The sequence below is a fragment of the Xenopus laevis genome, chromosome 9_10L (genome assembly GCF_017654675.1).
Source record: "Xenopus laevis strain J_2021 chromosome 9_10L, Xenopus_laevis_v10.1, whole genome shotgun sequence".
NCBI lineage: Eukaryota > Metazoa > Chordata > Amphibia > Anura > Pipidae > Xenopus > Xenopus laevis.
Window position 1 is genome coordinate 47017630 of NC_054387.1, and position 26487 is coordinate 47044116.

At 43.5% G+C, this 26487-nt stretch overlaps 1 protein-coding gene across 2 annotated transcripts in view; it reads right to left on the reverse strand.

The window, feature by feature from the left end:
- The window catches only part of caskin2.L (CASK interacting protein 2 L homeolog), a 45265-nt gene that overhangs the window by 18159 nt on the left and 619 nt on the right, over positions 1–26487 (reverse strand). The window contains 2 exon segments of one of the 2 annotated variants that reach the window (NM_001136167.1): positions 10432–10483; positions 23453–23966. In NM_001136167.1, the coding sequence (NP_001129639.1) occupies positions 10432–10483; positions 23453–23546 (146 nt within the window). In that variant the 5' untranslated portion in view covers positions 23547–23966. 2 annotated transcript variants of the gene reach the window in all.

Genomic DNA, 26487 nt, shown 5'->3' on the forward strand with positions numbered 1-26487 from the left:
AGAGGGCAGAGGCTAACCATCGAGCCTCCAAAGCTCTACCGGTTGCTGGGGAGCTAGTTGGTTCTGTTGCTCCTGTGTCAAACACTTCCAAATGTGTTTCAAGTGAAGTTGAGGGAACACCTGAGCCATTGCAGGGTCTCCAGAAAAGTGATTCTGATACTTTTCCTGTAACAACTTGTGGAGAGATTCTCAAAGCTCTAGTGGAGAGGGGAGATTATCAATCCCTTAGCCAGGAAGAGCTCATGGATGAGGGGAACATCGAAGACGAGGTTGACATAGGAGTGGCAAATCCTTCTACCCCAATCATCCCTGCTGAGGAACTCAAAAAGTTTCTTGAGAGCACCCTTGGTGTTAAATTAGAGAAGAAGATGCACATGGCTCTGGAGAAGTGGCATGATTTGCCTTTAGTTATCAATTCTGTGAGACAATACATTAAGGTCATAAAAGAGGCCAAGAACTATGGAACAGCGGAATATCTCCGTATAATGAAGTTTCACAAAAAATGTTTGTCTCATCAGACCTTGATGAAGGTTAAAGCACTTCCTAAGACTCAGTAATGGCCTTGAGTATAAGCACACTTAATACTAATGGCTGTCGGAATCCTTTCCGAATGTTTCAGGTACTCTCCTTTCTTCGTCAAGGAGGGTACTCTGTGAGTTTCCTCCAAGAGACCCACACCACTCCAGAGCTTGAAGCAAGCTGGAATCTGGAGTGGAAGGGAAGGGTCTTTTTTAATCACCTCACTTGGACATCATGCGGGGTGGTGACCCTTTTCTCAGATTCCTTCCAGCCAGAGGTCCTGAATGCTACCTCTGTCATCCCTGGCCGTCTATTGCATCTTCGGGTCCGGGAGTCAGGTAGAACATATAATCTAATGAATGTGTATGCTCCTACTACCGGACCAGAGAGGGCACGGTTCTTTGAAAGTTTGTCAGCCTACATGGAGACAATTGACTCTGATGAAGCCTTGATTATAGGGGGTGATTTTAATTACACCCTTGATGCTCGAGATCGCAATGTACCCAAGAAAAGAGACTCGTCTGAGTCCGTTTTGCGAGAACTAATTGCTCATTTCTCCTTGGTTGATGTCTGGAGAGAACAGAACCAGAGACGGTTGCTTTTACCTATGTCAGGGTGAGAGATGGTCATGTTTCTCATCCCTGGATTGATAGGATATATATATCGAGCCATCTCATGTCACGAGCCCAGTCGAGCACCATTAGATTGGCACCATTCTCAGACCACAATTGTGTATCCCTGAGAATGTCAATCGCACCATCTCTGCCAAAAGCTGCTTACTGGCACTTTAACAACAGTTTATTAGAAGATGAGGGTTTTGCAAAGTCAGTCAGGGATACATGGAGAGGCTGGAGGGCCTTTCAGGATGAATTTGCCACATTGAACCAGTGGTGGGATGTAGGCAAGGTTCACCTAAAGCTCTTGTGTCAAGAGTATACCAAAAGTGTGAGCGGGCAGCGCAATGCAGAGATTGAGGCACTGAATGGGGAGGTGCTTGATCTTGAGCAAAGGCTATCAGGCTCTGAAGACCAAGCCCTTCAGTGTGAATATCTAGAAAGGAAAGAAGCGCTGCGTAACATGGAACAACGACAGGCTCGTGGTGCCTTTGTGCGAAGCCGGATGCAGTTACTTTGTGATATGGATCGTGGTTCCCGATTCTTCTATGCTCTGGAGAAGAAGAAGGGGAACCGAAAACAAATCACATGCCTTTTTGCGGAGGATGGAACCCCCCTTGAGGATCCGGAGGCTATCCGGGACAGAGCCCGGTCCTTCTATCAAAACCTTTTTTCTCCAGATCCCATCTCTCCAGATGCCTGTGAGGAGCTATGGGATGGGCTTCCAGTGGTCAGTGAGAGGAGAAAAGAGAGGTTGGAAACACCAATCACTCTAGAGGAACTCTCTCAAGCACTCCGTTTAATGCCCCACAATAAATCTCCTGGGCTTGACGGACTGACCATAGAGTTCTTCCAGTTCTTTTGGGATACTCTGGGCCCTGATTTCCATAGGGTCCTAACTGAGGCCTTCAAGAAAGGTGAGTTGCCACTTTCGTGTCGTCGAGCAGTGTTATCACTACTTCCTAAGAAGGGGGATCTCCGTCTTATTAAGAACTGGAGACCAGTCTCACTGCTTAGCACAGACTATAAGATCGTGGCCAAAGCTATCTCACTTAGGCTCAAATCTGTGCTGGCAGAGGTGATTCATCCTGACCAGTCCTATACAGTCCCCGGTCGGACAATTTTTGATAATGTCTTTTTAATCCGAGACTTACTACATTTTGCGAGAAGGACTGGTCTATCTCTTGCTTTTCTCTCTCTGGATCAAGAGAAGGCATTTGACAGGGTGGATCACCAATATCTTATAGGCACTCTGCAAGCCTATAGCTTTGGCCCACAGTTTGTGGGCTACCTGAAAACAATGTATGCCTCTGCAGAGTGTTTAGTTAAAATCAACTGGTCTCTGACTGCACCTCTGGCCTTTGGACGAGGAGTTCGGCAAGGATGCCCCTTGTCGGGACAACTGTACTCGCTGGCCATTGAGCCCTTCCTGTGTCTCTTAAGGAAAAGGCTCACGGGACTGGTGCTCAAAGAACCTGACATGAGGGTGGTTCTCTCAGCCTACGCTGATGATGTAATTCTTGTGGCCCAGGACCTAGTTGATCTTGAGCGGGCACAAGAGTGTCAAGAAGTCTACGCTGCTGCCTCATCTGCCCGGATCAACTGGTCCAAGAGCTCAGGCCTTCTGGAGGGTTCTCTAAAGGTGGATTTCCTGCCTCCTGCTTTTCGTGACATCTCGTGGGAGAGTAAAATCATTAAATATTTAGGCGTCTACCTATCAGCTGAGGAGTATCCTGTCTCACAGAATTTCATTGAACTTGAGGAATGTGTTCTAACGCGCCTTGGAAAGTGGAAGGGTTTTGCTAAAGTACTTTCTATGAGGGGGAGAGCTTTGGTGATTAATCAGCTGGTGGCCTCTCAGATCTGGTACCGGCTGATATGTCTTAGCCCAACCCAAGAATTCATTGCTAAGATCCAGAGAAGGTTACTGGACTTTCTCTGGATAGGAAAGCATTGGGTTTCTGCAGGTGTCTCAAGCCTCCCGTTGAAAGAGGGAGGGCAGGGAGTCGTGTGTATACGTTCTCAAGTGCACACCTTCCGTCTCCAGCAAATACAGAGATACTTGTATGCAGATCCTTCTCCACAGTGGTGTACTCTAGCATCGAGTTTTTATCGCCAGGTACGAAATATGGGATATGACCGGCAATTGTTTATAATTGAACCTGAGGTTTCCTAAGAAACCTTTCAACCCTGCCGGCTTACTACCAAGACACGCTAAAAACCTGGAGCATGGTATCCGTGTTAAGGCAAGGAGCCATTGAAGGGGAAGACATTCTAAATGAGCCCCTACTTTACAATCCATCTTTTAAGACTAGGATGTTAGAATCCATCAGCATCCGACGTCGCCTTTGCCAGGCTCGGTTAACCAGAGTTGGAGATCTCCTGGATTTTGAGAAATCAGATTGGGTGGACTCTCAAGCAGTTATGCAACGCATGGGATTCCTCACCACTAGGGTTCCACACCGTCTTCTCAAGGAAATCAAGGACACAATCTCTCCTGATTCTCACACCTTCATTGATGGGGTTTTACATTCTGGAGAGCCACGTCCACCTTGGAACTCCTCACCTCCAGACATAATATAGCACCTAAAACCCGTCAATCCCCCCAAGCACCTCCTTCCCCCAACTTGAGCCAGTTGGAGAATTTTCCATTGACACGCTTTCATGATATAACAAGAAAGCTGTTGTACTCTCTAATGCTTCACACTGTACACTTCCTTGCCCTCATCTCCCGATATGATACCATCTGGAGACGTGTGCTTAATGAGGGTGAAAGACCTCAGTGGCAAGCTCTTTATTCCAGTTTGGTGCCTAGACCAACTGGAGACTTGAGTTGGAAAGTGCTGCATGGTGCATTGAGCACAGGAGAGTATTTAGCTCGTTTTACAGACTCCCCAGCTGCTTGTCCATTCTGTGGCAAAGGAGAGTCTGTGTTTCATGCTTATTTTACGTGTGCCAGACTGCAACCTCTATTGGCTCTTTTGAGGAAGCTTTACCTGCAGTTCTGGTTACACTTTTCCCCTCATGTTTATATTTTTGGACGCCCAGTATCCCGGGACAATAAAGAGAAAGACCTTCTCTCCAACTTGCTCCTGGCTTTAGCTAAATTAGTCATCCATAAATCTAGAAAGCAATGTTTGGAAGGTGGGAATCCTCTGCCAGCAGAGGTCTTGTTCCGAGTGCTGGTGCGTTCCCGCATCCGAGCAGAAGTACACCCAAGCAGTGTTTACTGGTCGGTTGAAAGAATTTGCTGACCAGTGGGCAATAGATGGGGTACTTTGCTCAGTATCCCCAGACCTGGTTTCTGTTCAGACAATTCTCACACTCCATATTTAAGTGCACTTTAATTTAAGTGACAGTTGTATTTTAATCAGTTAATTATCTCCTTTGAGATGTGATTAACTTTGGTGAGCAATCACTCACCTGCAATTTGAATAATATATCAGCTAATGAAAGAAAACACATTGACTGCATTTTTGTGGGGTAAAAACACAGAAATATATGTTTACCCCCCAAACCCATACATTTTTGGAAAGTACACATTCTACAGAATCTAAAATGGGTACCCATGCCTTATTGCTCCAAACTACTGAGTCGCAAGGCTTTCCCAAAGTTGTCGGTTTGGTGAAATATCTGAAAATTGCCTCAAAGCTTCAACTTCCCAGCACCATATCACCCATGTGTCATTACGTACTAAGAAAAAGCACCCTAAATATTATTGCCAGGGTTCCTCTGAACATTTTGGTGGCCATTGTTCATAAGTTTACCAAAGTATCTGGCATTTAGAGGCCCCAAAACTAAGTTAGCGCATACAAACAGTCCCGTGGGTAACTTCAGCTAATGAAAAATCAACACATTGACTGCATTTTTGTGGGGTAAAAACACAGAAATATACGTTTACCCCCCAAAACCCATATATTTTTGGAAAGTACACATTCTACAGAATCTAAAATGGGTACCCATGCTTTTCTGCTCCAAACTACTGAGTCGCAAGGCTTTCCCACAATTGTCGGTTTTGGTGAATTATCTGAAAAATTGCCTCAAAGCTTCAACTTCCCAGCACCATATCACCCATGTGTCATTACGTACTAAGAAAAAGCACCCTAAATATGATTGCCAGGGTTCCTCTGAACATTTTGGTGGCCATTGTTCATAAGTTTACCAAAGTATCTGGCATTTAGAGGCCCCAAAATGAGTTAGCGCATACAAAACAGTCCCGTGGGTAACTTCAGCTAATGAAAAATCAACACATTGACTGCATTTTTGTGGGGTAAAAACACAGAAATATATGTTTACCCCCAAAACCCATATATTTTTTGGAAAGTACACATTCTAACCGAATCTAAAATGGGTACCATGCCTTTCTGCTTCCAAACTACTGAGTCGCAAGGCTTTCCCACAATTGTCGGTTTTTGGTGAAATATCTGAAAATTGCCTCAAAGCTTCAACTTCCCAGCACCATATCACCCATGTGTCATTACGTACTAAGAAAAAGCACCCTAAATATGATTGCCAGGGTTCCTCTGAACATTTTGGTGGCCATTGTTCATAAGTTTACCAAAGTATCTGGCATTTAGAGGCCCCAAAATGAAGTTAGCGCATACAAACAGTCCCGTGGGTAACTTCAGCTAATGAAAAATCAACACATTGACTGCATTTTTGTGGGGTAAAAACACAGAAATATATGTTACCCCCCAACCCCATATATTTTTGGAAAGTACATATTCTAACAGAATCTAAAATGGGTACCCATGCCTTTCTGCTCCAAACTACTGAGTCGCAAGGCTTTGCCAAATTTGGCGGTTTGGGTGAAATATCTGGAAATTGCCTCAAAGCTTCAACTTTCCAGCATCGTATTGTCCATGTATCATTACCAGCATAAAGCATCCTAAAAATAAACATAGGGGTCTACTAAACAGCTTTGATGCCCAATGTGCAATAGATATACCAAACTATGTGGCGCTCAGAGACCCCAAATGACAACATGTATAGACATTTTCACCGCTGACGCACTGGCTGCTGCAATATAAACACCGGTGTGTGTATTATGCGACATTAGACCACCTAACAGTACAGAGACCCCAGAAAACCATATATTTTCAGAAAGTACACATTCGGACGAATCCAATATGGGTAAATAAGTGTTTCTACTGCAAACTGCCAAACTGCAAAGCAATGCTGAACATAACGGTTTTTATCAAATTTCTGAAAATTGTCACAAAGCTTGAATTTTACCCCATTATATGCCACACATTTGTAACTTATCAGCATAAAACATCCTAAATATGAACGCCAGGGGTCTACTGAACACTTTGATGCCCAATATGCATAGATATACCAAACTATGTGGCGCACAGAGACCCCAAATTACAATAGTGTATATACATTTTCACGGCTGACGCGCGTGGCTGCTGCAATATAAGCACCTGGTGTGTGTAATATGCGACATTAGACCCCCCTAACAGTACAGAGACCCCAGAAAACCATATATTTTCAGAAAGTACACATTCTGACGGATCCAATATGGGTAAATATGTGTTCCTACTGCAAACTGCCAAACTGCAAAGCAATGCTGAACGTAACGGTTTTTATCAAATTTCTGAAAATCGTCACAAAGCTTGAATTTTACCCCATTATATGCCCCACATTTCGTAACTTATCAGCATAAAACATCCTAAATATGAACGCCAGGGGTCTACTGAACACTTTGATGCCCAGTATGCATAGATATATCAAACTATGTGGCGCACAGAGACCCCAAATGACAATAGTGTATATAAATTTTCACAGCTGACGCGCTGGCTGCTGCAATATAAGCACCTGGTGTGTGTATTATGCGACATTAGACCCCCTAACAGTACAGAGACCCCAGAAAACCCTATATTTTCAGAAAGTACACATTCTGACGAATCCAATATGAGTAAATAAGTGTTTCTACTGCAAACTGCCAAACTGCAAAGCAATACTGAACATAACGGTTTTTATCAAATTTCTGAAAATAGTCACAAAGCTTGAATTCTACCCCATTATATGCCACACATTTCGTAACTTATCAGCATAAAACATCCTAAATTGAACGCCAGGGGTCTACTGAACACTTTGATGCCCAGTATGCATAGATATATCAAACTATGTGGCGCACAGAGACCCCCAAATGACAATAGTGTATATACATTTTCACGGCTGACGCGCTGGCTGCTGCAATATAAGCACCTGGTGTGTGTATTATGCGACATTAGACCACCTAACAGTACAAAGACCCCAGAAAACCATATATTTTCAGAAAGTACACATTCTGACGAATCCAATATGGGTAAATAAGTGTTTATACTGCAAACTGCCAAACTGCAAAGCAATGCTGAACATAACGGTTTTTATCAAATTTCTGAAAATCGTCACAAAGCTTGAATTTTACCCCATTATATGCCACACATTTTGTAACGTATCAGCATAAAACATCCTAAATATGAATGCCAGGGGTCTACTGAACACTTTGATGCCCAATATGCATAGATATACCAAACTATGTGGCGCACAGAGACCCCCAAATGACAATAGTGTATATACATTTTCACGGCTGACGCGCTGGCTGCTGCAATATAAGCACCTGGTGTGTGTATTATGCGACATTAGACCCCCTAACAGTACAGAGACCCCAGAAAACCATATATTTTCAGAAAGTACACATTCTGACGAATCCAATATGGGTAAATAAGTGTTTCTACTGCAAACTGCCAAACTGCAAATCAATGCTGAACGTAACAGCTTTTATCAAATTTCTGAAAATCGTCACAAAGCTTGAATTTTACCCCATTATATGCCACACATTTCGTAACTTATCAGCATAAAACATCCTAAATATGAACGCCAGGGGTCTACTGAACACTTTGATGCCCAATACGCATAGATATACCAAACTATGTGGCACACAGAGACCACCAAATGACAATAGTGTATATACATTTTCACGGCTGACGCGCTGGCTGCTGCAATATAAGCACCTGGTGTGTGTATTATGCGACATTAGACCCCCCTAACAGTACAGAGACCCCAGAAAACCATATATTTTCAGAAAGTACACATTCTGACGAATCCAATATGGGTAAATATGTGTTTCTACTGCAAACTGCCAAACTGCAAAGCAATGCTGAACATAACGGTTTTTATCAAATTTCTGAAAATCGTCAGAAAGATTGAATTTTACCCCCATTATATGCCACACATTTCGTAACGTATCAGCATAAAACATCCTAAATATGAACGCCAAGGGTCTACTGAACACTTTGATGCCCAATATGCATAGATATACCAAACTATGTGGTGCACAGAGACCACCAAATGACAATAGTGTATATACATTTTCACGGCTGACGCGCTGGCTGCTGCAATATAAGCACCTGGTGTGTGTATTATGCGACATTAGACCCCCCTAACAGTACAGAGACCCCAGAAAACCATATATTTTCAGAAAGTACACATTCTGACGAATCCAATATGGGTAAATATGTGTTTCTACTGCAAACTGCCAAACTGCAAAGCAATGCTGAACATAACGGTTTTTATCAAATTTCTGAAAATTGGCAGAAAGCTTGACTTTTACCCCATTATATGCCCCACATTTCGTAACGTATCAGCATAAAACATCCTAAATATGAACACCTGGTGTCTACTGAACACTTTGATGCCCAATATGCATAGATATACCAAACTATGTGGTGCACAGAGACCCCCAAATGGATATATAGTATATAAAATTTACAAGGCAAAACAAAATAAGGCAGTAAAGAGTGAAATGCAAAAAAATCCAATAAAACCACAAAAATCAATGTTTTTTTTCCAGACTAGTGTTATCGGCCGTCAGAATCACAGTTTGAATATTTTAGCTGGGCCAAACAGGTTCTACGGCTAGAAACAAGTGAACACAACATATGCAGAGCTGAAAATGCAATAAAATGGCTAAAAATTCAATAAAATGGCTAAAAATGCACCAAAATACCCAAAATTGCAATATAATCACCGAAATAACATACAAAAGGTATTGCACAGTACGGATAGCGAATACGCTATTCGTAATGGCAATAAAACATTTTTTTCAGCCAAAAAAAGAGACGATGCGATAAGAAAAAAAAAAAAAAAGCCACAATGCCATGTATGTGCTTGTGCGTGTGTACAAATGGTAAATTACATGTTATGTGTGCGTGTGTGCGTGTGCACATGTGTGTAAGTGCAGTGAGTGTAAGTGACCCCCCCCAATCCCCAAAAATGTATGTGTAAGTGTGTGTAAGTGTGAATCTAAGTGTGTATTACTGTAATAAGTGTGTGTTGGTGTGTTTGTGTGTGTAATTGTTGCACTAACCTGAAAAAATCGCTGAAGACTGTTGCAGGCGATCAGGAAGAGCCCCTGGAAGACATCTGCCTCGTGGTTCCTGTCTGTGTGCTGTGGGGGCGGAGATCGACGATCCGGTGCAGGCTGCAGCAGCAGGACACGTAAGTAACACGTGCCTGCTGCTGTTTTTGGGCCCCTGGGCGATCGCGCCCCAGGGGCCACTCGATCCCCTGTTCTGCTCGTTGCCTAGGGGCAGGGGATCAAGCAGGAACGGAGCGAGCGGCTCTAACAGCCGCTCCTCCGCTTCTGAACCCGGAAGTGCTGCAGAACGTAGAATCTACGTTCTGTGGCATTTCAAGTACCTTTGCCACAGAACGTAGATTCTACGATCTGTGGCATTTAAAGGGTTAAAAAAAAAAAAGTTCCTAAACCTGACTGTTTCTCCAACCTGACTGCCCCTTCTCAACCTGTCAGATAGAGATTCTAATGCTATTGGACTAGTGCTGCACAAATATGGCAGCCTCCTCCTAGAGGAACATGGGGTATCAGATGGGTAGTGTAAAAGCATCGGGCAAATACTTTTATGGAAAAATGATAAAAAGCATACAAAGACATTGTTATGATATATGCATAAAGTTTTAATTTCTGGTGTCAGTATCTCTTTACATTTTCTTTATATTTTTGTGATATAGCAGTTTAGCTACATTATTCCTTGGGTCACTAAGTCTAGCAACTGGACAACAGACAATGAATAAAAGAGAACCCAAGCAGAAAATTAAGTAATAAAGAAGGGTATACTTTAGCCACATGTTCAATGGGTTTGCAGTTATTTGTAAAATGCAATTGCTACAGAAAGCTGTATCTTTTGTCACTTGGTACTCTTTACACTGTTGTTTCTGACTACTGCAACAATGTAGCCGAAGCCAGCTCATTAACAGATCTGTGGGAAATAAAATGATAACAGTCACTCACCCGTCGGTATCCTGGTGATTTACATTCAGTCTTTTGGTTGACCCCAGGAGCTCTGAAGAATAAAAACAAAAAAAGCAATTATTCCACAGTGCCCAACTACTGTCACACAGCAATAGTACCCCAAGAGCTTGCACTCCAAACCTGCTATAATGCTGGGCATACAAAAGTAAAGTTAGCAAAGATAAAGACAAATGAAAAAAACCTACGGTGTCTGGATACAGTGCAGAGTAAAACCTGCCCCATGTGGCCAAACTCAGGATAAACAGGAAGAGGGGAGCCAAAGGATCACACGATCACCTACACAGCAGCTGTAGTGCAGCGAATGGTCCAGTAGACAGTTTTCTGTCAGCAAATCCCCATTTATACTCCCCCCTTAAAACCCTACTGTTTTTGTCCCAGATCTATTCCCTTAGCCAATGCCCTGATATTTACCCCTTATTGTCTATTCTGCATTCTTTACCCTCAGCTTGTTCTATTCACCCTTATTTCTTCAAACTTGTTTCCCTAACTCCCTCATTCTGTGCCGTTATTTACCCTCACTCCATAATGATGTGCCTTACTATCTACATATTATTGCCAGTATGTGCCCTGCTATTTACCCCTTAATCCTTCAAATGTTTCCCTGCTATTTACCCCTCTTTTTGGTATCAGCTTCCTATTCCCTCAGTGTGTGCCCTTCGATCTACCCCTTATTCAACTTGCTATCTGCTTCCTATTCCCTCAGTCTGTGCCCTGATACTTACATCTTATAGCTTCAATCTGTGCCCTGTTATTTACCCCTTATTCCTCTAGACTTTTTCCCTGCTATTTACCCCTCTTTTTGCTATCTGCTTCCTATTCCCTCGGTGTGTGCCCTGATACTTACCTCTTATAGCTTTAATCAGTGCCCTGATATTCACCCCTTATGCCCCACTGTCTGTGCCCTGATTTTTACCTCTTATTATTCCCTCTTATCTACCTAACCATCTGCCTCCTATTCCCTCAGTCTGTACCCTGCTACTTACCCCTTATAGCTTCAGTCTATACGCTGTAATTCACCCTGTATGCCCCACAGTCTGTGCCCTGTAATTTACCCCTTATTTTCCTCAGTCTAGAACCTGCTATCTGCCAACAATCCCCTTGGTCTGTGACCTGCTATTTACCTTATTATTCCTTCTGCCTCTGCCTTGCTGCCTGCCTCCTAATCCCTCAGTCTCTGCTATACAATTTAACCTTTATTCCTTCCAGCTGTCACTACTACCTGTCTCCTCTGGCCTCTGTTTGTGCCCTGCTAACTACCTCTAATCCCTCAGTCTGTCATTCCCCAACTTCGCTTTCTCTCTTTATGCCACTGGCCTGTTTTTGTTCTCATTTTCTTCCCACAGAAATTGGTGACATTTTCCACACACAGAGACAGTATTGTTCAGTGGGACAGCCTAGCACCCATGCCAGTGTGGGTCACATGTTCCTACAGAGACAGAGCCAGTGGTGCAACTGTAACTAACTGGGCCCCATATACATTATATATCAAGCATATCATCCCATAGCCTACAGTATATAAAAGATTTGTCCTCTAAGATGGTGGCCATGTTTATGCTTAAAGGGATACTTTTCAAAATGCATGAGTTAATAGTGCTGCTCCAGCAGAATTCTGCACTGAAACCCGTTTCTCAAAAGAGCAAACCAATTTTTTTATAATTAATTTTGAAATCTGACATGGGGCTATACATATTGTCATTTTACCAGCTTCCCCCAGTCATGTGACTTGTGCTCTGATAAACTTCAGTCACTCTTTACTGCTGTACTGCAAATTGGAGTGATATCACCTCTTCCCTTCCTCCCAGCAGCCTAAAAACAGAACAATGGGAAGGTAACGAGATAGCAGCTCCCTAACACAAGCTGATAGATATAAGAACAGCACTCAAACGTAAAAATCCAGGTCCCACTGCGACACATTCAGGAGAAACAATAGCCTGCCAGAAAGCAGTTCCATAGTGCAGCACTGGCTCTTTCTGAAAGCACATGACCAGGCAAAATGACCTGAGATGGCTGCCTACACACCAATATTACAACTAAAAAGAATACACTTGCTGGTTCAGGAATGAAATTTTATATTGTAGAGTGAATTATTTGCAGTGTAAACAGTGTAAACAGTGTAATTTAAAAATATAAAAATACATTTATATAAAAAATAAAATACATACTAAAAATCATGACCGAATCCCTTTAATTTCTCCTGAATTCCAAACTGAAATGCCTAAACTGCAAGGCCTTAGTGCAGTGACCTTAGTGGGATCAATAATAGAACTAAAGAGCCAGTATAAAGGCAGTGTGCCAGTCCCCACAGATCCCAACGACATGTTGTCACACTGTTATGTTCTGCCAAGGACCAGACTCTCCCAGTTCCATTTAGGAAGTGATTTCATGGCTCCACATTTAGAAAAGGAAATAGAAGGAGGGGGTGACACTTCCCAGCTTCCCACTGATTATGTAACAGGAAAGGCAGTCTCCAACTGCGAGATGCGGGAAGAACAACTTCCCCACATAGGGGAACCCAGATAAAAAGAATAAGGAAGGAATGTTGTGAGGTCATAGGAGCATATAGTTCAACTATATAAATATAGTTCAATAGGATTGGAATGTTTCATGACACCATGGGGTCATATTTATTAACGCTGGAGACGAACATCACCGAAGATATTGCCAACAGTAACCATCTTTGCTTTTGTTTTCTAACTTGAAATTGACTTTACAAATTAAATTGCTGATTGGTTGCTATGGGCAACACCGCCGGGTAATAAATAAATACATTAATAAATACACCCTCTAGTATAATGTAATATTCAGGTATGGCATCCGTTATCCAGAAACCCATTATCCAGAAAGATCCTAATTATGGAAAGGCCGTCTCCCGTAGAGTCCATTATCCAAATAATCCAAATCTTTTAAATTATTGTCTTTTTTTCTGTATTAATAAAACAGAACCTTGTACTTGATCCAAACTAAGATATAATTAATCCTTATTTGGAAGCAAAACCAATCTATTGGGATTTTCTATTAGGGAGGAGACACATTCTCAGATTTGGGGAGATTTAGTCGCCTGGCGATAAATTGCCTCTTCTTCAGGGGAACTAATCTCACTGAACTGCCTCCCGCCGGCTAGAATCAAAATTGCCGGCGGGATGGCACTTGGGGCACTTTGTTTATCGAAGTGGCCCAAAGTTTCCTCGTGAGGCAACTTGGGGCGACTTCGGAAAACAAATCACACTGATTGCCATCCCGCCAGCGATTTACATTCTAGTCGGCGGGAGGCAGTTTGGGGAGATTAATCGCCCCGAAAAAGAGGAGATTTGTCACTGGGCGTGTCTCTGCCCTTAGATTTAAGGTATGAAGATCCAAATTATGAAAAGATTGGTTATCTGTAAAACCCCAGGTCCCTAGCATTCTAGATAACAGGTCCTATACCTCTATTAAGGATTCACCAAATCAATTTTTTTCCAATCAAATCCCAAACCAAATTTCTAATATTTTACATATACAAATTAGACTAAGCAGGGGTAGGGAATGTGAACACGTGCTGCCTGGAAACAATTTTTTGCAATCATTCTGAACTAAAGTCACGTGTTTTAAGGGTTTGGTCCAGCCAGGCACAGGGATTCGTTCGAGTCCTGCTGAAAAAGGCTTGAATTTGGCAGACTCCTGAACTGAATCTGAGAGGAGAGAGTTTGGAGGGGATGAATTTACCATTATTAGTCTATACTTTATAGGTCCTCTGCTCCCTCTTTTCTATTTACACCCCAACGTACAAAGAATGGTAGAAGTATCCCTAAATTCCAAGTGTAGGCATGGAAGAAGCTCTGAAAAGGATCAGAGTGAATAGTGTACGTCAGTACAGTACGTAAGTGGTGAAGAATGCGCGGGAGAGTCACAAAGAACTAATGTATAAAGCAGAAGGTGCTCAGTGCTTTGCATGGGAGAGGGGGTGCACGATCAGGGTGGGCTTAAAGCAACAGTAATACTAAGGTAGTTGGCTTGTATATAATCCTGTCACAGTATAGGTTCAGATTTAATTTATAAACTATAATTTAAAGCTTCTCAGCCAGAGCTCTTCTGTCTCTAAGTGACCATAGACATAACAATTACAATCTTTCTTGAAAAAGATCATTCCAAGAAAGATTGTCAGTTTCAATACACACGTGTAGAGCTGAATCGTCAGATATACAGGTTGAAACAATAGAATTCTACCTGTATCTGACAATTCAGCACTAACAATGGGCGATGTTTGGGTGCCTTCAAAGGCATCCGGCCAAAATTTTCTGTCCAGCCCGATCTACGAACCGACCGATATCGAAGTCTTCTGCCGATATTGGTCAGCTCTTTTCCCACCATACACGCACGAATATTGTACGAAAATTTGTTTTGTACGATATTATCTGTGCGACTATGTCCACCTTTACTCTTAGTTTAATCTGTAGGCATCATCTGTCAGCATCAGTATCAGACACCAGCCCTGATACTGATTTATAGCTATGATCCCAGCCATAGCAAGGCTAGCAAGGCAAGGCTGGACTGTGGTTATTGGGCAGGAAGGAAGGAAAGACTGTTACATGAGTACCAGAAAATGCATTCCCCCACAAAAGCAAATGTATCTTTTTTCCTAGTTGAAGGCTATTTTCCCAAGTTATACTGGATTATGACACAGGACAACGAAAAAAAACAAACCAAAGATCAGATATTGAATATTCAAGGAATGTGAATCTGTGAATATAGGAATATGCATTTTCCCATGCTGTGTTCAAGCAGCAGTCCCCTATAGCAGTGCATATGTTGGTGACTTAGGGAGGAAGTGTGCACGGCTGTTTAGGGAGGAGGTGTGCATTTGTGGTTCCTGCTCAGACTTGCAGAGTCTCTCCAGAACCAGTTCCTGAGCATTCCTCTGCGTGCAAAATCCTGCACAGTGTAGATGACCGGATAATGCATACTGTGTTTATATGTGTATCACCCGCGTGCCTGCCAGCTGGGCAAGGAGGGGATTGGCACAGCAACTCAACAGCCTGGCACAATCCTTATAAGGACAAAAACCCTTACATTCTTACTAGTGCCTGTGAAGGGCTACGGGGCTTTAGCAGGCAAGGTTAACACTGTGAAAGGCTGCAGGGATCTAGCATGCAAAGGGTTATACTTTAAAAGGGCTGTGGATTCTTGCAGGGAAAGGGACAGGGTTATACTGAAGGGATGAAGGGTGCTAGAAGGAAAGGGTCATGCTGTAAATGGCAGAAGGACTCAATCAGGGTAGGGTTATACTGAAGGGCTACAGGGTTCTAGCAGGGAAAGGATTATACTTAAGGGATGCAGGGTTCTAGCAGGGAAGGGTGATGCTTTAAATGGTTGCAGGGCTCAATCAGGGTAGGGTTACACTGAAGGGCTGCAGGGTTCTAGCAGGGAAAGGAACATAATTATACTGAAGGGATTCAGGGTTCTAACAGGGAATGGCGATGCTGTAAATGGCTGCAGGGCTCAGGCAGGGTAGGTTACACTGAAAGGCTGCAAGGTTCTACAAAGGAAAGGGACAGGATTATACTGAAGGGATGCAGGGTTCTAACAGGGAATGGCGATGCTGTAAATGGCTGCAGGGCTCAGGCAGGGTAGGTTACACTGAAAGGCTGCAAGGTTCTACAAAGGAAAGGGACAGGATTATACTGAAGGGATGCAGGGTTCTAACAGGGAATGGCGATGCTGTAAATGGCTGCAGGGCTCAGGCAGGGTAGGTTACACTGAAAGGCTGCAAGGTTCTACAAAGGAAAGGGCAAGGATTATACTGAAGGCATGCAGGGTTCTAGCAGGGAATGGTGATGCTGTAAATGGCTGCAGGGCTTAAGCAGGGTAGGTTACACTGAAGGGCTGCAGAGTTCTACAAAGGAAAGGGACAGAATTATACTGAAGGGATGCAGGGTTCTAGCAGGGAAGGATGATGCTGTAAATGGCTAAAGGGCTCGAGCAAGGAATTGTTAGGGCTGCAGCGTTCTAGCAGGAAAAGGGACATAATTATACTGAAGGGCTGCAGGGTTTTAGCAGGGAAATCTAAAGAATTATACTGAAAGGATGAAGGATTCTAGCAGGGACAGGTGATGCTGTAAATAGCTGCAGGGCTAAAGCAAGGTAGGGTTTCACTGAAGGGCTGCAGGGTTCTGGCAGGAAAGGGGTTACACTGCGATTAACTGCTAAGAATGTTGCATTCCAACAAAGCAGCAGGGAAAGGGTTATGCCATGCACTTCTGACCTTGCCCACTAGCCACATGCTACAGACCTGTCATCCTGAGATGTACAAGTGAGGTGGGACAAGAGAATCCGGCAGGGGGTAGGACCCCCACTGTGAGGATGGCTGAATTATCTCTCAGAATAGCATAGAATGGCATAGGTCCACAGTAATACAAGCTGAGCCTTGCTGTATATCAGGGATCCCCAACCTTTTGAACCCGTGAGCAACATTCAGAAGTAAAAGGAGTTGGAGAGCAACACTAGCATGAAAAATGTTCTTGGGGTGCCAAATAAGTGGTGTGATTGCCCATTTAGTGGCCCCTATGTGGATTGTCACCCTACATTGAGGCTCTGTTTGGCAGTACATCTGGTTTTTATACAACCAAAACTTGCCTCCAAGCTAGGAACTCAAAAATTAGTACCTGCTTTGAGGCCACTGGGAGCAACATCCAAGGGGCTGTAGAGCAACATGTTGCTCACGAGCTACTGGTTGGGGACCACTGCTGTATATAAAACAACACAGTGCAAGAGTTTACCGCCAGCCCCACAGTTTCTGTTAGTTTGTGCTAGTGAAAATAGAGGTATTGTCACCCAAGCATGTATTCGCTCCAGCAAAATGAACAGAACTGTTTTTAATTCATTGCAAATGAATTGAACTGGATCAACCGATTAACACTCAATAACAGTGACATCCACATTTTCAAGTGCACATTGAGGATCCAGGAGATTTCCAGGAAAATCATATCCACTAATAATACGATTTAAAAAAAAATGAATATGTATAAATGAAAGTAAACCATATAGGGAAACACAATACATTTATATAAAAGGGCAAGTTGTACCTTCAGCTTTATGGCACAGGCCTGTTGTATGCCTGTGTTGTAAGGCCCACTGAGACATGGTTACACCCCTGCTCTAACACACAACATACCCCATTATGCCACAACTACCACCCCCTCGCACCTTGGCATCTCTTTGGATCCCTCTTTGCCACAGGGCCTTTGACTGGAGTAACTCCCTGTCCCCCTAATGGCAGCCCTGAAGCAAACATAGTCTGCCACCCTGGGGTGCAAGCATGCTTTGATCCAAATGCCCCTAGGCTGGCACACTTTATTTACTCTATGCCAATAGAAACTTCAGGACAGCTTTGCCAGGGTATGGGGAATGCCTATGGCAAAAGACCAAAAAAAAAATGCAGCGACCGTAGTCTTTCCAATGTCTTCTAATTATTTGGATCAAAGGGAGCGGATTTATAGCATTAATTCCTTGGTGACACCCCAATTTATACAGCAGCGCAGCACTGAGAATAATCCACACTCAAGGAAGAACTGGGCGGATGGAAAACATAGGAGTGCCTGCAGATTAGACAGCATATAAAAGCCACAAAGCAGCAGGTGTTTGAGCAAACGTGTTCCCCGGGTAGCCCCAGCCTTTCAATGAGACATCCATGTTTTTCCAGTCTTTTATTGTGTGTCATTACGCTGTATAAATCTCTATTTACATTGGACCATTGCTCCCCGCCTCTTCCCTCTGTAGTGGTTACCTGCTCTCAGATGATTGTGTTACTGCGGCCTTGCAGGCTCTAATGTCACGACAATAAAAAAATATGCAGCAGCTATGGAGACAAAGCAACAAGCACGCACGGAGAGACAACGGTGACTCAGAGACAAACATACAGACACAAAACAGACGCACAAAGAGAAAGAAATACCGGAGGTGGATTCCTGGAACAAACGTTTTCTGCTCTGGTTAACGTCAACTGGAATATTTAGGGGGAAATTTATAAGGCCCATGGTACACAGCCATTATACAAAAAAAAATACCCATGTGTCACTGGCCAGATTCCGGTGCTTTTGTTTTCTCTGCATCAGCCTAGGTTTCTTATCTCTCCCATTTGAATAGTCACTGACAGCCAGAGTGCAGGAGATATAACACATGGCCAAAAGTATCTGGACTCTCTATCTTCAAAGACATGCCCTCAGTTGGAACACTCTTTTCTGAGCTCCAAACTGTCCGCACAAGAACTATTCATACAGGAAGTGGTGTTTTTATGGCAAATCCTAACATAACCATAAGTAAAGCTTTTGTTGGGACAGTGTAAATGTCACCACCATTGGACAGAAGAACTTAACTGGCATGGATAGAGCCCTGGCCTCAACCTAACTCAACACCAATAGGATGAACATGAACCATAATCAAGCCTGATCCCCATCAGTGCCCAACCCTTTCATGCATGAATAGAAACAAATGCCAGCAACAATGTTCCAACATCTAGTAGGAACATTCCCAGAAGAGAAGGAAGGAGCTGTTATAGAAGCAAAGGGAGGGGCTACGTCATGTTAATACCCCAATGATTTGGGAAGGAGATGTTGGACTGGGAGGTATCATACATGGGCAGCATAGTGGCTCAGTGGTTAGCACTTGTCTTGCTGTGCTGAAGTCCAGAGTTTGCTCCTGATAAAACTGCCCCTACTCTGTGTGAATGTGATATGGACCTTATATTGTAAGCTCTACTGGGGCATTGACTGATGAGCAATAGTCAGATGTATAATCTCTGGAAAGTGCTGCGTAAATGTGTCAGCCCTATATAAATAATAGCTAAAACATAATAATATATAAAGCTTGGCATAAGATTTAAGATCTGCTTAATTGCCATGATCTTAAACCCTATTTGGCCACCCACATACTGTGCCAAACCAAGATGATCTGACCAATTGAACCCAGGCTAACGATTAAATGATAATGGAGGGGCTGTGGAAATAAATTGGGAGAGGAACAAACCAATTTCTGACTAGATGATGGTTGGGCAGTAGTAAGGGCCTCATACAGTATGTGGTCCAATATGATTCTGATTCAGTCTGCTTCTATTGTCCCCTATATAGCCAGTTTAAATGACTACACCAGATAAAGACCAATGAACCTCGTGATATTTGTTCTGATCATCTGCATATATCTAAAACATCTGACATAAAGCAAAGCTATATTGCTGTTTTAGGCCAGAAAGGAAAAAAAAGACAGTCACATCATTACCAGGTTTTATATCCCCTCCCCCCACAGTCACAGACAAACACACAAGGACAAAGTGAATCACATTTTTAAAATGTATTTTCACTAGTAATGCATTAAACAGGGGTACTGCTGTAATCACGTGAGTTGACAACTCTCCTTAGGCGGCACCACCCTGCAAGTTACATGGGGTGGCAAAAAAAAATCAGAATTTCAGCTATTCGAGTGCAAAGAGCGTACTTTGCACAGGCAATGCATCCCAATCCGACCACATGAGTAAAAAAAAAAAAACGTATTGGGGGGGGGGCGTCATCGACTTGGCTGCTTTACTGAGCATTGAAATGGCACTGTAATTAAAGTGTCATTTCTGACATTTCTGTCCAACCATTTGGATGGCTTTCTGGAATCTGATGATGCCCCTTCCTGCTCAGTGTATCATCCCACTGGCCAGATAACTCAAGGTCAGCCTATGTCTGGCTAAGATCACTGACTGAGCCAAAACAAAGAAAACACTGTACTTTTAAAACATATATAATCTGAACCTCTAATGTGGTGGAAAAAAACTATAAAATAATCCTTAAACTCTTAAAGAAGAATATGGCTACAAATGTTATACATTAAAGTTAGTGCCCCGGCTCAGAAGTTCAGCAGCCCTATAACAATAATGACCCATGTCTTTAACTGACCTCAGGAGCTCCCCATCTTCTGATCTTGTTAGGCCTTCTTGTGAGTGTCAGTGGCACTGCACATGCTCAGTATGCTCTGAGCAGCTGTTGAGAAGCTATGCCTAGGGGGTTGTTGGAAATCATCATGCAAAAACTGAGGCTTGTTTACAGTGCCGCACTTCCACCTCTCCGGCACCGCACTTAAAAAAATCAGCATCTGAGCGGGTCAAATGGGGACAGCGTCGCTAGTGCATTGAGCAAAATGGAGCTCTCTGCACTAGCAAAGCCGAATTTCCGGATTAAAACACGGAAGTTCGGCTCTTAAAGTTACAAGAGGCGGCTTTTTGCCGCCCCTTGTAACTGGCTGCTCGCTGCCGCCTGAGGCAAGGTTCTCACCTTGCCTCATGGCAGAAGTGGTCCTGTTTGTTTATCATCAAACTGAATAAAACTGTGTATTATCAGTCCCTAAGCCCAGGTACCTGACAGTGGCCCAGTAGGGTTGCCACCTGCCCGGTTGTGACCCGGACAGCCTGTTTTTATTTTGAAGGCTGCCCAAATCAAAACTGCCTGCCCGGGTCAAAACTGCCTGCCCAGTTTTCCAAATTAGGAAAACCGGGTAGGATTTCCTATAATTGACGCGGCGACCGGCCAATGGTCACTGTCCCGTCCCCGCCGTATCACGGCCTCATCCCCTGCCCGGATTCCTCAGGGCGAAAAGTGGCAAACCTAGGTCCAGAGCATGTGCTGTGAATCAGCAGAAAAGAAGATGGGGAGCTGCATATTTGGAGGCACAGTTCTTCCCTGCTAAAGGGCTGTTGTGTGCCGGGGCTGGTAAGAAAAAAAAGATTGAAAAGAATGAACAAATAAAAGGGGCTAATGAAGAGATGACATGATTGCCATTAGTCATACACACCCACAAAATACAAATTACCAGAGGAAAACAAGCTGTAGACAGTAGTGCAGTGAGAAGGCTGACTGGGAGACAGAAGGGTGCTCCCTCACATAGAAAATCATTGTCACCCAGGGAGAAAAAGGCTGTCATTGACACTAGCAGCACAACACTTCCTGCTTGGCTGGATACTGACGGTCCAGGCTCCGGTAAATGTTTAACTGTTGTTCTGGTAAAAACTCAGTTACTCAGGTGACAGTTGTGCGTTACGTGTGCCAGGGAGTGCGTGACACTGAGAGCGTTGCTCTTCATCTGCCCGGGAAAGTACTTGGGTTTCAGGAACACCTGATATAGAACTTTCACCTGTTTACGTGTCCAGCCCAGGGACTTTGGTCACACAAACAGGTTCTTTTATTAACACTGCGGAGAAAAAACTGCCCCTGTTTAGCCTCCCATAGCAACCTATCAGTCTGCTGCAGTTGAAAACAGATATCTGATATCTGGTTGCTAGGGGTTACTGCACCGAAGATGTTTTGCCAGGTCTTAGTGTAAAAGAGCCCCAGACCTGCTTGTTTGTCCCCCTTAAAACATGGCTGTGACAGGCACTCTCCAATAGTATATCCAGGCATTCAGCCACTAACTGGCCTTCAGCCTGGCCCCACCCCAATTCACTGCCTTCGACTCATTGGGGGGCACAGTTTTGGAACCACTGATTTACATAGTACTGCATGCAGGAACAATTTAAAGTCTTTCACTGCTTTCATATGTTTACATATTAAAGGGGTCGTCCACCTTTAAAATAACTTTTAGTATGATGTAGAGGGTTATAATCAGAGACAATTTTTAATTTGTTTTCATTTTTGATTATTTGTGGATTATAAGGTATTTAGCGGCTTTCCAGTTTGCAATTTCAGCAATCTGGTTGCTAGAGTCCAAATGACCCTAGTAACCATGCATTGATTTAAAGGAGACTTATTATGTAAAAAAACAAGAGTGTGCCAGTGCATTATACTCTTTTAGATATAGAAGGAATGTGCTTTAAAAAAGCTGTGTTTGTGAAAATTTCTGGAAAACCCTACTAGACCCATCCATCTGTCCCACTTCCTGCTGCCTCTTTCCCAGGCTGACAAGCAGGCAGCACTCGGAACACTGCACTGTAGAACAGGAACCAATCAGCAGCTAGCCTGACCTGATAGGGAACTGAATCCTGTCTTTGCTTGTTTGACTGCAGGGATGTCCCCTTCTAATGTGCTTCTGCCGGTGACTGCTAGGACACGCTCACTCCTCATTGAGAACATCTATGAGGAGCTCGAATAAAGGGAGCATTTTTAAAGGCAATATTAATTTACCCCCAAAACCAGCATCATATAATATACATTATTGCCTACAAAATTAGGATTTTTTATTTATCCTATATGTCTCCTTTAAATAAGAGCCTGGAATGTGAATAGGAGAGGGCCTGAATAGAAAGACGAGTAATAAAAATAGCAATAACAATAAATGTGTAGCTTTACAGAGTATTTGTTTTTTAGATGGGGGTCAGTGACCCACATTTTAAAGCTAGAAAGACAAAAACAAAAAATAAAACAATGAAGACCAATTAAAAAGTTGCTTGGAATGGGCCATTCTAAAACATAAAAGTATTTAAAGTAAAGGTGAACTGCCCCTTTAAAGTTGGAGCTACCATAGTGCTTGCCCTGACTTAGGCATTCTGTATAGATTAGAACAGCACAATATATTCTTGACATATAGAAGCATGTTTTTCTTGATGGCTACGGAACATCTCACTGCTGACAAAAGCAATGAGGCATCTCCCTCCCATATGTATAAATAAAGAGAAAGAGATAGGAGGAATGTTCTGGGCATATAAACAAATGGGAGAGGGAGAGAGGTCCATACTAAATATATTGCCCAACATGCATCTGTGGTGTGTGGTTTAGATGTGTAGTGTTCCAGCCCACAGATTTCATGTGCACATGACGCCATCCATGTACGTGGGGAGATTCTGAATCGTTGTTATGTAAACAATGCAGTGACATTTGATAAATCACATGCGTTGAGCAAGAGCCTTTATACATTCTGCTCAGTGTTTACACAGCATCCCCCTCTGCTCACCCCATTAATGGTACCACCCTACCTGTTCTCTCCTCTGACCCTTACACATTCTCTCCCCCCCACACACTGAAACTACAGATTGATTATTTTTATTAAGTGAGATACTTACTACTTTTGGGAGTTCGCACTTTCGCCAGCAATTTTTGAACGGTACCAACATCTCCGCTTTTCACAGCCTGAATCAGTTCATTCTCCCGACCCATCGCCACGTGGGCTACACAGTCATGTGAGTCTCAAAAATTAGCCATGGCATGGGAAGCAGGGTTATAACCCCCCAAAAAATATCCTCAGGGGTCCTCCAGATGAGATATTTGTAGTTTCACAGGTTGAAGAGGATTTTCTTGCCCCTGGTCAATACAGACTGGAATATCAAAGCCAATGGGTGACGATCGAGTGACTTTTTGTTTTTTGGGGGGCTCCCACTTAGGTGTAGTGTTCACTTGGGGATCCCCCATACCATACGTAGTTCCATTAAGCCTGCTGTAGGATTTCCTCTGCATTTGTCACATTGTTGCTGAAGCTGAGAACTGGGGTGGAGTTGGGGGGTAGGATTACTTTTGGGGGGTTGCTGGGAAATGTCTCTCTTTAGACTGTTGCAATAAAAGGCTCCTCTGGGGGGAAATCTGCACAAAGTAGATGAAAAGGGGTGTTAATGTGATGATCCTGCGTAGTTGAAACCTTGCAGGTGAAAGTGATGAGGGTGAATCAGAGTCCCGTTCCCTTACTATAAGGGCTTCCCTGGGTGCTGGAGAGTTTACGTTTGGGGTGGGGACAAGGTGTGCTCTACCTGTCTATGTCAAGCCTCACATTGCCGTCAGTGGAAAGTAAAATCCCTCCCACGTAAACATTTGCACGGCAGTGCTTTTCAGTAAAGCCTGAGCTCATTCAGACGTGGCTCTACAGGCCCTACTGAACTATAATACCCAGCATTCTCAGTCATTTCAACAGATGCTCATGGAAATATGCAATAGAGAATGTGGTACACCATAGAAATCATCTTTAAACTTGATCTCCTGCATTAGTGTTACATTAACAGCTGTTAGGAAGCTGGAAGTTATAGATCAGCGTCACATCCAAGAATGTTTCCAGCCATAGCATAAATATATAATAGCATTGTTCTGCAAAGGCACCCCTTTCCTGCTGGATCCTGCCAAGGCAGACAGGAAGGAGTTTACAGGTGGCACAATGACTTCCAGTTCCTGTACTCCCAGCTGGATTCTGGGACCCCATTCATAAATCCAGGGTCAGGAAGCACAATGACAACCCCCCCTACAAGTACTCGCATAGTAACACAGGCAAAGAGAAGCTGGGGCCTGCCAGAGGGCTATTTTTATAGACACAGACTAATGGCTCTGACAAGTGTCACAGAGATACAGACCATGAGTGCCCAGAACATGTCTGTTTTTCATGCCAGGACTTCTGTGGAGTAATAAAAGGAGAAGGTGTCTATAGTAGCAGTGGGGACAATAGTTTCTAGGAATGGACTATGGCTGTGGGATAGCAGGTATAGTAGGGAGAGATGGTGCCTATAGTGACAGTGGGATAATAGTCTCTGGGAAGGGACTGTGGGATAGCAGGTATAGTAGGGGGAGATGGTGCCTATAATAAGAGTGGGGATAATAGTATCTGGGAAGGGACTGTGACTGTGGAATAGCAGGTATAGCAGGTAGAGATGGTGCCTATAGTAACCGTGGGATAATAGTCTCTGGGCAGGGACTGTGACTGTGGGATAGCAGGTATAGTAGGGAGAGATGGTGCCTATAGTAGCAGTGCAGTGGGATAATAATCTCTGGGAAGGGACTGTGACTGTGGGATAACAGGTATAGTAGGGAGAGATGGTGCCTATAGTAACAGTGAGATAATACTCTCTGGGAAGGGACTGTAACTGTGGGATAACAGGTATAGTAGGGAGAGATGGTGCCTATAGTAGCAGTGGGATAATAGTCTCTGGGAAGGGACTGTGGCTGTGGGATAGCAGGTATAGTAGGGAGAGATGGTGCCTATATTAACAGTGGGATAATAGTCTCTGGAAAGGGACTGTGACTGTGGGATAGCAGGTATAGTAGGGAGAGATGGTGCCTATAGTAACAGTGGGATAATAGTCTCTGGGAAGGGACTGTGGCTGTGGGATAGCAGGTATAGTAGGGAGAGATGGTGTCTATAGTAACAGTGGGATAATAGTCTCTGGGAAGGGATTGTGGCTGTGGGATAGCAGGTATAGTAGGGAGAGATTGTGCCTATAGTAACAGTGGGATAATAGTCTCTGGGAAGAGGCTGTGGCTGCGGGATAGCAGGTATAGTAAAAACTGTCTTGGTGCAACTCTGTCTAAAAGAAAGAATATGGCAGCTTCAACCTATATGCAATATATACATATTGTGGTATCACATGAAGCAATACACAGAATATAAACTGTACCTAGAAAGCAGGCACTCTCGGGTTTCAGTGCCACACACAGGACAGCAGTGCACCAGCCCAGCCAGCTTGTCACAATGCTAACTAAAACAAGGATTATGCACCTCATTAGCGAGGCAGACGATTCCCAGTAGGGTGACTTGGCTCTGAAGCAGGTGAGGCTGGCGCCAGATTTTCCATTATACCTGGAGATTATTTCATGTTTCGCCATGTGCCTGAAGCTGTACAACCAACCAGTAAGGAATTACTATTGTATGAACCATTCTGCTCTTTGTCTTATGTCAGAGGGGTGCAGGGCAGTGGGGTAGAGGGACCCCTTAGAAATAAAATGTTCTTAGTACAATGATGCATTACAGTATTTACTGATATTATTGGTATCTCAATCAGGGAAGTTCTTACTAACAACCTCCAGCTGTTAAACTGCAATTCCCTGTATTCCTTTTTTCCATATATGAGGATACTGGGAGCTGCTGTTCACAAACAGCTCAGGAGAGACAGCCCAAATAAAAAAGTAGAGCAGACACAATGTTGTATTTATACACACTACTACTGCAGTTAAAGTTCCTTCCCTGACATGTTTGTGTCTAACTATACACACTACCAACAAACAAAAGCAAAATTAATGATCTGGCAAAAGAAAAGCGAAGTACAATTAAATCGCTGGGAGGGATAGGCCACTATCTGACCCCCAGTAAATTGCAGTTTGTACCAATTCCCCCCACCCTAGTGGT